This window comes from Cannabis sativa, chromosome 3, assembly GCF_029168945.1.
Source record: "Cannabis sativa cultivar Pink pepper isolate KNU-18-1 chromosome 3, ASM2916894v1, whole genome shotgun sequence".
Classification (NCBI taxonomy): domain Eukaryota; kingdom Viridiplantae; phylum Streptophyta; class Magnoliopsida; order Rosales; family Cannabaceae; genus Cannabis; species Cannabis sativa.
The window spans coordinates 43,702,747-43,716,693 of NC_083603.1; the positions used below are offsets into that span (position 1 = coordinate 43,702,747).

Sequence of the window (13,947 nt, forward strand, 5' to 3'; positions counted from 1 at the left end):
AGTGGTATCTCAATCATAGTATGTAAGACTATGGAATTTCTGCATCAAAGAAGGAGAAAAGAAGATCCAGGTTCAGATCTTGGTGATGCTCTGCTACAGAAAGGAATCAAGGGCTAGAGATCTGAACGGAAGGAGTCATATTATTCCGCTGCACCCACTGTAAGGTTTTCTAAACTTTATATGTGTTTATTTTCATTGTTTTAGAATTCATATTAGGTTGTTAATCCAACATACTTGTTAGTAAATCTAGATCCTGGTAAAATAATTTCCAACAGGGCGGCGAAGTGATGCCGAGACAGAGAGAGAAATAGAGATGCGAGAGGGGAAAGAGATGGTTGGGGGCGGTCGGTCGGTAAGTCGACCGGGGTTGCATGGAGGGTTGGGGCGGTCGGTGGGTGGGTGGGTGATGATGGTTGAGGGTTGGGGGTGGTTTCCTGCGATGGGGTTTTGGGCGAAGAGGCAAAGAGGCATAGAGAGTTTGAGGGAAGGAGAGAGAAAGGGTTTGAGTTTTTGAGAGGGATATTTTTGGGATTTTGGAAAAGTGGTCATATATTTTCAATGTAGAAAAGTATTAGTTTAAGGAAAAATTTATTTCCTAATGCATGCATAGAAATTCAAATTTCCTATTAGATATTAAATAATATATTAAAATTTACAATTACAAACTGAAATACATAGATATAAAGATAGAGAAATTTGTAAAACTATCCATAAAAATCTTTAAAATTATTTCCTTAAATCTATACCTATTAAAATTGCCCATATATGACTCCATGTGATTTTTCCCCATAATATACCCCTCCCATTTGAAAAACAAAATCAAAAATCAATCTCTCTCCCTCTCGGTGACCACGCAACACCACGCCGCCCTACCACGCCCGGCCACCGACGACCACCCACCACCACCGACAGCAGCCTCCGACCACCGTCCGACCATGCACAACCGAGCTCAGCCCCCCTCTCTCCCAATCGGACCCAGCCCCCTCTCTCTTCCTCTCTTTCAAACTGAAAAAAAAAGAACCCAGGGTCCGATGGTCGGACCATGGATCCGATAGGGGTCCGAACCATCGGACCCATCAGACCCTGGGTTCTTTTTTTTCGGTTTGAAAGAGGGGAAGAGAGATGGTGGTTGGATCCGACGGGGCCGATGGTCGGACCATGGGCCCGATAGGGGTCCGAACCATCGGACCCATGGTCCGACCATCAGACCCTGGGTTCTTTTTTTTTTAAGTTTGAAAGAGAGGAAGAGAGAGGGGGCTGGGTCCGATTGGGAGAGAGGGGGGCTGGGCTGGGTTGTGCGTGGTCGGACGGTGGTCGGAGGCTGCTGTCGGTGGTGGTGGGTGGTCGTCGGTGGCCGGGCGTGGTAGAGCGGCGTGGTGTTGCGTGGTCACCGAGAAGGAGAGAGAATTTTGATTTTTGATTGGGATTTGTTTTTCAAATGAGAGAGGTATTATGGGAAAAAATCAAATGGAGTCATATATGGGCAATTTTAATAGGTATAAATTTAGAAAAATAATTTTAGAGATTTTTAAAGATAGTTTTTCAAATTTCCCTAAAAATATCACAAAACTACACTACAGTTAATTTTCTACATCTTTTATTGGAGATATTCCCTTTAGCAATGAGTTTGAAGATAAAACATGGTACAACGGTTTGATTGGTTGAAATTAAGCTCTGAAAACTGAAAAGGTTTTTCTTTTTATTCATTTGATAATGTATAAATTACCAGTACCACACACATCCACCAAAAAAAAAAAATCTAATAATAATGCAAGCTATGTTCACCACGTGTTCTAATCACGTGGCTCTGTTATGCTGGAGTTCATTCCAATTGGTGGCCTTGTATTGTATTCTATCTACAATTACAAATTTAGAACCAAACAATCTTTACACCTATTACTCCCACATGTTAAATGAATACTAAATTATCAACTTTTAATTTTACCAATAATCATATACGGATTCATTTGTTGCCTCATATTTATTTAGTGGTATTAAATTATATTTTATATGATTTTTTATGTAAAATTATATAAATATATTATTTTTATTAATATATAAATATATACTATTTTAATATAAATTAAAATATAACATAATATTGTATAAAAATATAATATATAATTTAATTTAATATAATATAATACAATATACAGTATACTAAAGGAACTAATCACCAGTACCACTAAAGTGATGTTTAATTTAGTATAACATAATGAGATTGAGAATTTATTATAATATTTGATTTGTTGTTGAAACGAGTATTGTAATTAAAATTTATGATTTTGTGCATAAATGTAATAGAATAAAATATATATGAACTAAAATATCTCTATCACTTTTATTTTTATAAGAGTAATTTATATTACAAATATTTAAGTTTAATTTTTGGTTACAAACGAATACCTAAGTTTAATTTTTGGCGGTAATAATACTTAAGTTATAATTCTAGAACTTCTGTAGTTACCTGAATGTTAAGTGTTAATTAAATTGCTACGTGGCAATCCTTGATTGGTTCAAGTCATTAAATTTTTTATCTTTTTTTTAAAAAAATAGTTTAAATATACAAATAAAAAATGATACATGGATAATGACTTAACATTTAATGGTTAGGTACCTACAGAGTTCCAGAAATATAACTTAAGTATTATTACCGTCAAAAATTAAATTTAGGTATTTATTTGCAACCAGGAGTTAAACTTCGTTATTTATGTCGTAAATTACTCTTTTTATAATTATCAAATATTTAAATGAAAGAATAGAATGGATTTTTGTGTTTTCTTTATTATAATTTTATATTAGCTTTGTGATGAAGTGTAAGAGCAACTCCAATGAGACTTTAAATTTGAGGTTGCAGTAGAAATATCACTCCAACGTAATATTATTTCATCATTATATATGCAGTTTTAGCTACAGTGGAGTGTACTGCATATATGCAGTAGTACTATAACAATTGTATTTTTATTGATATTTTATAGTTGATTTGTGTATATATTCATTATTTAATGTTAAAATATCTTATATTTTATTAATATAATAATAAAATATAATTTTTTAGTGTAAATTTTCGTGTCGTGGTTGAACTGAAAATAGTTTTTGATATTAAATTTGATAATAGTGTGACACTAAATTTAGTATATAAGTTGAAAATACTTTAAATATAATGAGATACAGAATTTAAAAAGTAAAAAGAAACAAAGTAATGGATACTTGATTACCGCTACAATTCTTATTATTATAAATCAAACATCTCCTAATCCCGATGTCTTTTACATTCTTCTTGTTTGATTTAAAGTACATACCATTGTTTTCCTCTAAATTATTATAAAATAATAGCATAAGCTCAATTTTTGCTTTTGCTTTTTTTTTTTTTTTTTTTGAATTTAGGTGGCTAAATCCTTCTAACAATTATTTAACTCTTTAAGCTAGAATTTTGGTAGTAAAGCCACCAAACTATTAAACTCTTAACAAATTTAAAGTATCAATATAAATATATCACGTGTACAAAATAGTATACATATAAACAGTTCATATTGGTAGTTAACTGTGACAAATGGATGTCACAATAAATTTGTTAGCGGTTCAATAACTTTGAGGGTTTTACTACCAAAATTTGATATTAGATAGTTAAATGTAAGTGAAATAGTTTTTGGCGGCTAAATCCTCCCAACTGTTGTTTCACTTGCATTTAACCATCCAAGCTCAAATTTCGGCAGTAAAATTCTCCAAACTACTGAGATGGTAGTAAATTTCAGGTGTCATTCGGTTAATTATCACTATGGACTGTTTATGTGTACTCTTGTATACATGATACGTTCATATTGATACACCTTATATAATTATTTAAAAATTATTTTTAAAATTCATTCTAAAACTAAATAAAATTATAAAAATAAAATGTTTAAAAAAAAATATTATAATTTTTAAAATAATTTCATATTTTTTAAATAATAATATTAGGTGTACCAATATAAATGTGACACATGTACAATAGTACACATAAGCAGTATATATTAACAATTAATTGTATAAAATGAATGACACCTTAAATTTACAAGCAGTAGTTTGGATAGTTTTACCGTCAAAATTTAAACTTAGAGGGTTAAGTGCAAGTAAAATGATAGTTGAGAGAGTTTTGCTGCAAAAAACTTGCAAGCGAAATGATAGCTAGGAGGGTTTAGCTGTCAAAAACTTTTTTTTAATACAACCAACCCAAAGTTATTTCAAGCACCAACAGATAAAAAAAAATGTAACATGTGTAGTCATAACACCTCCAAATCAAGTTATTATTAAGTTTTAATTTTACCAAAATTATTTTTTCTTCTTTTGAAAAGGTACAAAAATTAAATTTAAGTACTACTTTGTACTATATTAAAAAATATAAAATTGAATTATCATCTATTTGATAACTTTTACAAAATATAAAAAGGGTAAATAATATTTTAGACCCTGTATTTTGCAAAAGTTACAGATTGAACCCTGTATTTTGTTAAATGATAAAATAAACCCTGTATTTTCCAAAATAGTAAAAATAGGACCCTTAGCTTAATTTTTGACAATATTTTTTTTTTAATATAATTAACTTGAAAACAATTCTTAATACAAACAGATATAGAAAATGTAAACAATTTTGTCATAACAATTTTAGATCGGATTATAATTAAATTTTATTTTGACAAAAAATCAATTCAGGATCCTATTTGTAACATTTTAGAAAATATAGGGTACATTTTGTCATTTAACAAAACAGAGAGTCCAATTAATAACTTTTGCAAAACACAGGATCCAAAATTGTATTTATCCCAATATAAAATTCAAAATAATATTCAGGTCTGAATAAAATAAATAAATAAATGTATTCAGTTATTACATGCTTCCAAATAAATAATTTTGGCATATTTTATTATGAAGCACGAGTTTCATGCTGTAATAATAATACTTTTCTCTCCACCTAATTTTCACCCACTTTTGTACAAATTATATGAACTGTAATCCTAAAAATAAAAAAGAAAAATAATAAAAATAAAAAGTATTTTCAAATCAAGATGCCAAAGTGGATGGTTCACAACCATCAGGGACACAAGCCAAGACATCTCTGTAATCTCTTGATATTGTGAAAGAGTCATACACATTTCCATCTCTGCTTTTCTTGTATTCAAAAAGCAATGAAGAGTGATTAAAGGCTGTCATTTTGACAAATCCCCAATCATAATCTCTGTATACACTCCATTTGGGTCTTACTTGGCTGAACTCAGACAAGTGACTCCCAGCTCCTCCTACCACAACATGAATAGTCCCATTCACAACTCCTGAGTAATGGGATGTCCCTGTTTTTACACATTGATTCTGTAAAACAAAAACAAAAAACATAGATTAACTTGTTTGTGAAAAAAAATCCCAGATGATGAATATGGTATGGTGAGTGTTTTTGCAATAAAGGAAAACCCAAGTGATTATATGGACCTGGTAGATGGGACATGTCCTTTCATAGTTATGGACATGGCCATAGAAAGCAATGTCAACTTTGTATTTCTGCCAAAGTTTCTGCAAACTTTCTCTTCCCATGGGCTCTTCAAACGAGCCCTCCTGACCGTACCAGTAATCAGAGGAATACCCGAGTACGCGATGAGCAGCAAAGATCAACCATGGTTGTTTCTGTCTATCTACAGATGCAAGGCATTTCTCTATGAACCTGTATTGCTCTGATCCCTCTCTCCAATCATGCTCACTGTCAGCTATACAGAAGTGAAACATGCCATAATCTGTTGAATACCTGTATAGGGATGGAATAACACTTTATGTATTAACTTGATATGATTACTCTTAGATGTGAAATTTACTTTAGTCAACTAATGATGCATTTAGTGACCGGAAAGCAGAAAAATGAGAGCTAGTCGACAAGGCTTTGTAAACTTTTTAGTTAGGTGAGACAACCCCTTTTTGTTGTTTAAATTTTTCATGATGATTTCTTAATAATCAATTTTGTAGGCATCTATTTGTCACGGGAAATTTTGAGCCTCATCCTATTAGTTACATAACAGTATAAATGAATGCAATTAATGATAAACAAGTTAAGAATTTTACCAAAACTTAGCTCGATTTTCCGCTGGAACATAATACATGGTTTCAGCTAACACCCCACATTCTCCACCTGAATCCGTCTTGTCATAGAAGGACCCCGAATTCGGCCAATCACGTTCGTGGTTACCACTAGATTTAACAAACTAGAAAAATCAGTATTCACAATCTTGATTATTTCAAAATACACATGAATATTATACATGCATATAGGATTTCATACTAACCTTGCAACCATATATGGTACAGTTGATGCAATGGGCTCCACTTGTGATGTGAATTGATCCCACTGGGAAAGGTATCCATTTGCATAAGTTATATCTCCAATATGAAAAACTATGTCTATGTTTGGCAAGTCCCTGATCAATTGGTCTGTAGTGTTAAGCGAACCTGGTTGATAGTTACTATACTCGTTTGAACCATCACGCTCTGCCTGAAAGATTCAAACATCATAAGTTTAATTTTCTCAAGTCCTTGTATGTGAATGCAATTTATGATTGGAACACTGGTATACTGTGCCAGTCATGTACAGGTTGTTGTAGCTTGATTTGGGTTGTATTCCAGCCTATTAGCTGAGTTAGTTGCTAGATTATGTGGTTAGTAGAGAGAATAAAAGAGAGTTAATTAAATGAGATTACGTATGTTAAGATTGACAAGAATTATGGAGTAACATATGTTCTTATAAAGACTCAATATGTTTACATTAAATCTATTGTGGGATAATATTGTTCAATATTCTCTTCAAAATGGTGGTTATTTTTTTATCACCAATCTTGAAACACCATATCACAAGTGACCATTTACTCACTTTGTTCGGATCTCAAGTGTCCTTTTGCACTATGCGGATCGCGGATCTCATGCAGCGTACTTTTTTTTTTTGGCTAACTATTTAGATAGGTGTAGATCGAGTGACTATTAGGGATATGGTTTTGATACTACGGGTTCTATTTTAAATCTAATTGGTAATAAATGGAGTAATTCATGTTCTTATAAATAGCTCAATATTTTTACACTTAATATACGTGGAACAATATTGTCTAATAAAAATAGGTGAAAGTAAAAAAAAAACTGGTTAATCCTAAGGCTTTCAATAAAGTCTTCTATTCTACAACGATTTCAAGAAGAGCATAACAAAAACAGATGAGACGAGATAAAAATTGTAGGTCTTAACCCTTAGAGCAAGGTACATTAAGCAATCATAATAGAAACACGGTTCAGGAATCAGTACATGAAAGCTCAAATTATAAATAAGTTTGAATCTGTTAACTACCTTTCCCATGTCCCCAAACATTATAACGCGCTGTAATGAATCCTGCCCAGGGTATGGCGATGACTTGAAGGAGTACATTTTGCTCCAAATATACGTACCGTTAGATAAAAGGTGACCCATCTTGTATGTGTACCTGAGTGACCATCATTACAAACATTGCATGTTAATACTTTATAACATGTAACAAACGAATAAGAACTATCTCTTCTTATACATACACTTTATTAGGCCACAAATCTTTTAGGAAACTTGTGTGTATGAAACCAGGATCACGCCATCCAACTGTTCTTGCAGGTGAACCTGAATACCAATGTAAATCTTATTAAGAATAATGCCTACTTACTACATAATAATATCAAATGCAGAAAAATGGAATGTGTTAAACAGGAAATGGGAAAGGGAAAAAAGAAGCTTAAAATGAAAGTTTGTAGTAATCCGAAATAAGAAATAAACAAGGATTTGCAATTAGCTTTTCTGAGTTAGCAAAGTAAACAGAAATTAATGGAAGAAAGAGTTGATAAACCAATACAGTAGAATCTATAATATTGAATCCTACCACACATGCTGTGTCGACCAAATGTCAATGTTCCAGCTGGGGATCTCACTTGATTTTCTCCCTTCAGTCCCCACTCAACAAATGGAACTGTCTCATCTATGTTGTAGCCACTTGTCCAGGTAACTGTCATCTGCACAACATATTTAAAAGTTGTAAAGATTTCAGCTAGTAACTTTTCTGCCTTCGAATATAATTCTTTAAAAGGCAACTCTGATCGTGTCCAACTGTGAATACTAGCTAGGCTTATCCTCAGTCAAATAATCTCTCTTGTCTAAAGTGGATGTGCTCCTAAAACATATTTATTTGAATTTGATTGAAATGAAGTTTTAGAAACAAAAGAAGGTAACATTATTGAAGGTGTATAAGGAAATTATTCTCTCAGCGCATGTCAAGTAGAGATGGATCCTCTCTATTTCAAAATCAGAAATCATAATTTGATACCTATTACAGGTTACAGTGGAAATTGACTCTTCACCCTTTTACATGCTACTTCAGGATTAAACAATACAGAACTTGGAACAAATAAAAAGAGAAAAATCCGAATCAGACTAGCAATGTCTGATTTCAAGCTCAGAACATTAAACAATACTTCTAATTGTACATGAAAACAGCCTGCCAAGAAGCCTCAGTTAAAATGAAAAACTTACTTCATCCCAAGATTTTCCCTGAGCAAGACGTGGATAGAGCGGTGCTTTTGGATTGACAAATGATATAAAATTTGAAACTGCCACAACTTTTGGCTGCAATATAGTACAAAAAAGTTAGTCATGTGATGGAAACATCAATAGTACAAAAAGTTTTATAATCAAGATGGTACATAGAAGAGAATGTGTGAATGATAAGTGGGTAAGCAAATATCTATCATAGAATTTGATAAAAAAAAATGTAAATAAATCTTCAAAGCTGAGACGAAGAATGTAGATTCAGCATAATAGCAGACAGGGTCACAAGCTTACATTTGACAGCCCACCCGAAAATAATGCAAAAGAAAAATCTGCTCGCTGATTTATCAGCTGGAACCTCAAAGAAGCTTTGCCAGTTTTTGTATAATGTGAATTGGACTCATTTGCATACTTGTACTGAAAAATAAGGCATAACATATCAGTATGTTGTTGTATAAGTTTTCTCCAAATTACTTCAGTGTCAAGACTAAACTTTCTTAAATACCTTGATTGGGGCAGAGCATATGTATGGAGTCTGCTCCTTTGGATCATTTACAGGTGGGCAAGTTGATGAGCTGACATATTAAAGCAGAAATACATCAGTTTTCACCAATGTGAAGCAATATTAACAGTACTTGCCTCATTCAACCAAATCTCGAGTAAATGAAAACAGTTTACAATCAATAAGTGAAAAATGTAAATTACTTGAACTTTGCAGGAGAAAAGACAGCTACCCAATCATCAGCAGCAGGTTCATTGTGTTCCAAATCTACAGTTACCCATTGGGTATCTTCTCCCTGTAGTTGTACAACATAAAATTCATGCATCATCAACTCCCAAGTCTCTAAAGCCCAAAAAACTAGAAAAATATTAAATCTAAAAAGTTCTAGGATAAAGTTAGTGCTACTTATAAAAGAGCATTGCTATTAGCAAGCATCACATTGAGGTAGTGTCCTACAAATAGTTAGTGATTTTTTATATTGATTATTACAATATAATCCTTAATTCTTAATCCTTAATAAATGGTGGTATTAAGCACCATAGCCCTTTAGCATTAATCAAGTATTAACACTATTCTATTGACCTAGGGAGTAAACAATATGCATGCAAAAATAAGCTAATTTTCAATCTGGAATTCATCAAACCTTTTAAATAAAAACAACAATTCATTGCATCATCAAAATCCAACTATTCTACAAAACAAATTTTGACATGATTTAAGTTAAACTAGTCTATTCTCCAACATTCAAGTGTTTGATACCAATTAATTAGAGAAACCCATTTAAAACAAACAAATACATATAAACTTTAGCCAAAAATAAAAAAAATTGTAATAGAAGTAACATTGATACCTTTAAACCCAGAAGAGTAGGGTATGCATTAACAGATGCAGAGTCACGAAGAGCAAAAGTGGCTTTGTGTATGGCAATCTTGGATAGTGGCTGCTCCCCAAAACCATTACCGTGAGCCCAAACCGATCCAAAGTTGGCCAAAACTAACAAGTAGACTAAAATTGAAATTCTACACATTCCCTCCATTCCCAAAAATTCAAAATATGGAATTGAACTAGCAATTTTTCAGTTGAGTATTAGCAGAGTCCATACAAAGTTAAATTTGAATGAAACCAAATTGGAAATCGTGAGTGAGATCGAGTTTTGAGTTTTGACTGGTAGCTGAGTAGAAATTAATTATTGTTTGATTTGGTTTACGTGTTAATTCAAATCAGCCGCATATGCCTTTTATAGATTCCTCGGCTAGAATATAAATAAATAAGAGTCCGGCCAATTAGGCATTTTGTTTTGGTTTTGGCTAATTTGTAATTTTTCACTCCAAATTTAAACAGTAGTAAATTATGCCCCTGAACTTTTTTGGTCGTTAAAAATTCCCCTCGAACTATTGATATTGTTAAATTTAAGAACTTTTGTCTAATTTCGTTCAATTTTATTGTTTCAGTGATTGTTTATGTACTAAACCATGCTCCCCAGACTTTGATATCTACCAAATCATGCTCCTCAAACTTTGATATGTACTAAATCATGCCCCTTAAACTTTCATTCATGTTAGAATTTTTTTACTAAAATTAGACAAAAATTCTTAAATTTAACAATCTTAAATTCTTAATAGTTCAGGAAAAATTTTTAACGGCAAAAAAATTCAGGGACACTATATAGTACATGTCAAAGTTCGGAGAGAAAAATTACTAATTAACCTTTGGTTTTTCTTTTTATTTATCTTTTTTTTTTTGAAAAAAAAAATTAAAATTTAAAAAGGCACTCATTTTTAGTTTTTTTTTTTTGCGGTCGTATAAGACAAACTTTGTAAAAATGTAGAAGGGAAATTTTATTTGCATTTCAAAAAATTATAAATGCACCTTAAATTAATTATTTTTATTTTAGAAGTTTTTTAATTTTTAAATTTTAAAGAAAATTTTTTTGCATTTATAGGAAAATAACGGAATAACAATCCACATCGCAACTTACGCAGCAACTACTGTAAAAATTAAAAAAAAATAGTATATAGGATAATTTCTTTTATTTTACATAGAATATATATTTTTAGTTACATTAATTTTTTTATATATATTTTTCTTCTATTTCATATCTTATAAATATACTTATCAAATAAAAATAAATTATATTTTAAATATTATAACAAAAAATTAAAATAAAAAATAGGGTTTTTTTATTTTTACACTTCAAATCAATTTTTTTTTTTTTTGTATTTTTACCGAATTCTACATAGAATCCTTATTGCAACTAACGGAGCAACTTAAATCGCAACCAAAAATCGTATAATAACCCACATAGAAAGTTAGAAACCACCGGAGAAATCACTTTAGAAATCCAAACCGTAAATTTGAAAAAAAAAATTAAAAAAAAAATAGTATATGGATTAATTTCCCTAAAAAATATGTGAAATTTATTAAAAAAAAAATAAGTTTTACATTATTAAAAAAAATTAAAAAATAAAAATAAAAAATTATTGAAATTAACACAAAATGTGAGAACAAAATTAAAAAATATTAAAACTTATTTTTAAAAATTATTTTAAGCTTAATTTTTTAAATATTGGGGTGTATATATCATTTTGTGGAGTGCGCATAGAATTTCTCAATGTAAAAAAATAAAAATTCTATTTGCACCCCATAAAATGATAAGTACACCATAGCATTTAAAATAATTAAGCTTAAAATAATTTTTAAAAATCACTCTTACTATTTTTTTTTTTAATTTTTTTTCATATTATTTTATGTTAATTTTGATACTTATTTTAATTTTATTTTCACAATTTTTTTTAAATGATGTATAATTTTTATTATTTTTTTCTAATAAAATTTCACATAATTATTTTTTATAATATTTAAAATATAATTTATTTTTATTTGGTAGGTATACTTTTTAAGAATATGAATTGAAAGAAAAAAAATAAAAAAAATACTAATATAATTAAAGATATAATTTATGTAAAATAAAAATTATTAAAATAAGGTGCATTTATAAATTTTTTAGGTGCAAATAAAACTTTATTTTAACAATATAAGTATTAAAATTGTGCCAAAATGACATTTTGTGTAGAAGCCCCCTTTTTTATCTAGAAATATAAAGGGAGAAGTTGAAGATTATCCTTTTTTTATATATTAACCAAATTTATTTTCAAATAAAATTTAATTCAAATATACTTCTTTTTACGAGTATTGTACCCAAATTATCCTTACACACTCACATAATTAAAACATAATTTGAAATAAAATAGATTTGTACTCTTTTGTAGATGGATGTGTAGGCTTGTGGGAAAATTGGGGCCAAATTTTGATTAGAGAAAATAAAAACTATCTTGAAGTGATAGGAGTTAAATTGGTAGAATGATTGAAAAAAAAAAGATAAATAAAATAGATTTAAAAAAAAATGGTAAAAATTAAAGACATCAAGTTAAAAGAGATATATAGTGTAATTTTCTCAAATATAAAATACCCGTTTGGTAGCCATTAAGGAGCAAAATAAATATTGTTAAGTGTGTAGTGATTATTATAGAAAAATTATTAATTTATTTTTGAACATGTAAGATACTATTATGTCATGTTCCTTAAAATGTACAACCTATTAAAATTTATCACAAAACTTTTTTATTTACAGAAATAGGATCATTATGTTAATATCACTATTTTTTAAACACTGATATGGTATTGGTTTTTTTAAGGACTAGTATGGTATTGTAAATTAGTGTTTCTACCGTACTAATTACCACCAAATTGTACTCTTTTTTTTTAAAACTTCAAAAAAATATTTATATCTATAATAAAAAATTCTAATTCAAATCTTAAAAGAACAAGAATATAAAAAATAATAATAAATAAGTAATTTTTTACTGAACATTGTGTCTAATAAAATCATGTCCCTGCATTATTAGCAGTTAAATATTTTCCAAAACTTTGAACATTAATAAAAGAGATTATTTTACAAAAATATAAAAACAACAAAAAAAATTACAAAAATACGGTTTCACAAGATTTTAAATATTTTTACGGATTTTTTGATTTTATTTACAGAAAATACGGTCTTTTTATGTTGTAATCTTGTTAATTTGTTGTTGATTTTTTGTTATCTGTATGTTATTTTTTGTTGTTATTTTTATGTTACTTTTATGTAGTTTTCTTGTTAATTTTAAGTTGTTTTCGTGTTATTTTTTGGAAAATAGTAAAAATGTGAAAAAAAAAACATTCTTTGAACGTAAAAATATAAATATTTTAGAAAAAATTGTGTCTTATGTAATTATTTCTTAATAAAATATGATTCTGTGAAGCCCATGTTAGACTTCATAAGATTTTTGATAAGTAATTAGCAACTTTATCCATGAAATATGATTACTATCATATTCTATCTCTTGAACTTTTACTACTGCCATACTTTTTTTTTTATTTAAGAGTTGCAGTTTGGCAGTAATAAAAATTGAGAGCAAAATATGATAGTAATCATAATTTCGAGAAGCAAATTTTTTAATTTTAGGAAAAATTATCAACCACCAAACACCAAGAGCAACAAGCACTCTATCAAAAAGGAATTGGGGAAAATGCTCTCCGTACGATTGGGAATTTCAATTTTGATTTAAGAGGGAATTGGTATTTCCGTACAGGAATTTCAGTGTAACTTTTGTCGTTATATGCGAAATTCCTTCTGATCCTTGGTGTGATCTAGGGTTTCTCTTGACATCCTTCAGTATCTCTGGGTTTTCGCTCTGGGTTTTGCTGCAAAAAGGAAAGGTTTTTTCTCGGGTTCTTTGCTCTCTCGCTGCTCTCTTTGCTGTTTAAGGGGTGTTTTCTGGTTATTACTGGTTATCTGCTTTCTGTCTGTGTTTCTTTTGTTTTCTGGGGAGATCTTTCTAGT

The 13,947-nt window shown here is 29.9% G+C and overlaps 2 protein-coding genes across 2 annotated transcripts in view; both read right to left on the reverse strand.

Moving 5' to 3' along the window:
• The window catches only part of LOC115709616 (probable inactive purple acid phosphatase 27), a 71,411-nt gene that overhangs the window by 21,142 nt on the left and 36,322 nt on the right, over nucleotides 1-13,947 (reverse strand). The gene's annotated exons all lie outside the window — the stretch shown is intronic.
• On the reverse strand, nucleotides 4,814-10,283 carry LOC115711370 (probable inactive purple acid phosphatase 27). The gene is made up of 12 exons (XM_030639705.2): nucleotides 9,919-10,283; nucleotides 9,272-9,363; nucleotides 9,072-9,141; nucleotides 8,861-8,983; nucleotides 8,552-8,644; nucleotides 7,905-8,034; nucleotides 7,567-7,648; nucleotides 7,349-7,481; nucleotides 6,306-6,511; nucleotides 6,085-6,210; nucleotides 5,464-5,773; nucleotides 4,814-5,346 (listed from the first exon to the last, which is right to left on the reverse strand). The coding sequence occupies exons 1-12, from the start codon at nucleotides 10,102-10,104 to the stop codon at nucleotides 5,041-5,043; spliced, it is 1,857 nt and encodes a 618-aa protein (XP_030495565.1). The 5' UTR covers nucleotides 10,105-10,283; the 3' UTR covers nucleotides 4,814-5,040.

What these genes read in the sequence shown, in the direction of transcription:
- LOC115711370 (XM_030639705.2), bottom strand. Translation starts at nt 10,104, where the DNA reads ATGGAGGGAATGTGTAGAATTTCAATTTTAGTCTACTTGTTAGTTTTG. An exon ending in CTACTCTTCTGGGTTTAAAG is followed by an intron (nt 9,364 to 9,918) that starts GTATCAATGTTA and finishes GTACAACTACAG; the next exon opens with GGAGAAGATACCCAATGGGT. An exon ending in GGACATGTCCCATCTACCAG is followed by an intron (nt 5,347 to 5,463) that starts GTCCATATAATC and finishes TTTGTTTTACAG; the next exon opens with AATCAATGTGTAAAAACAGG.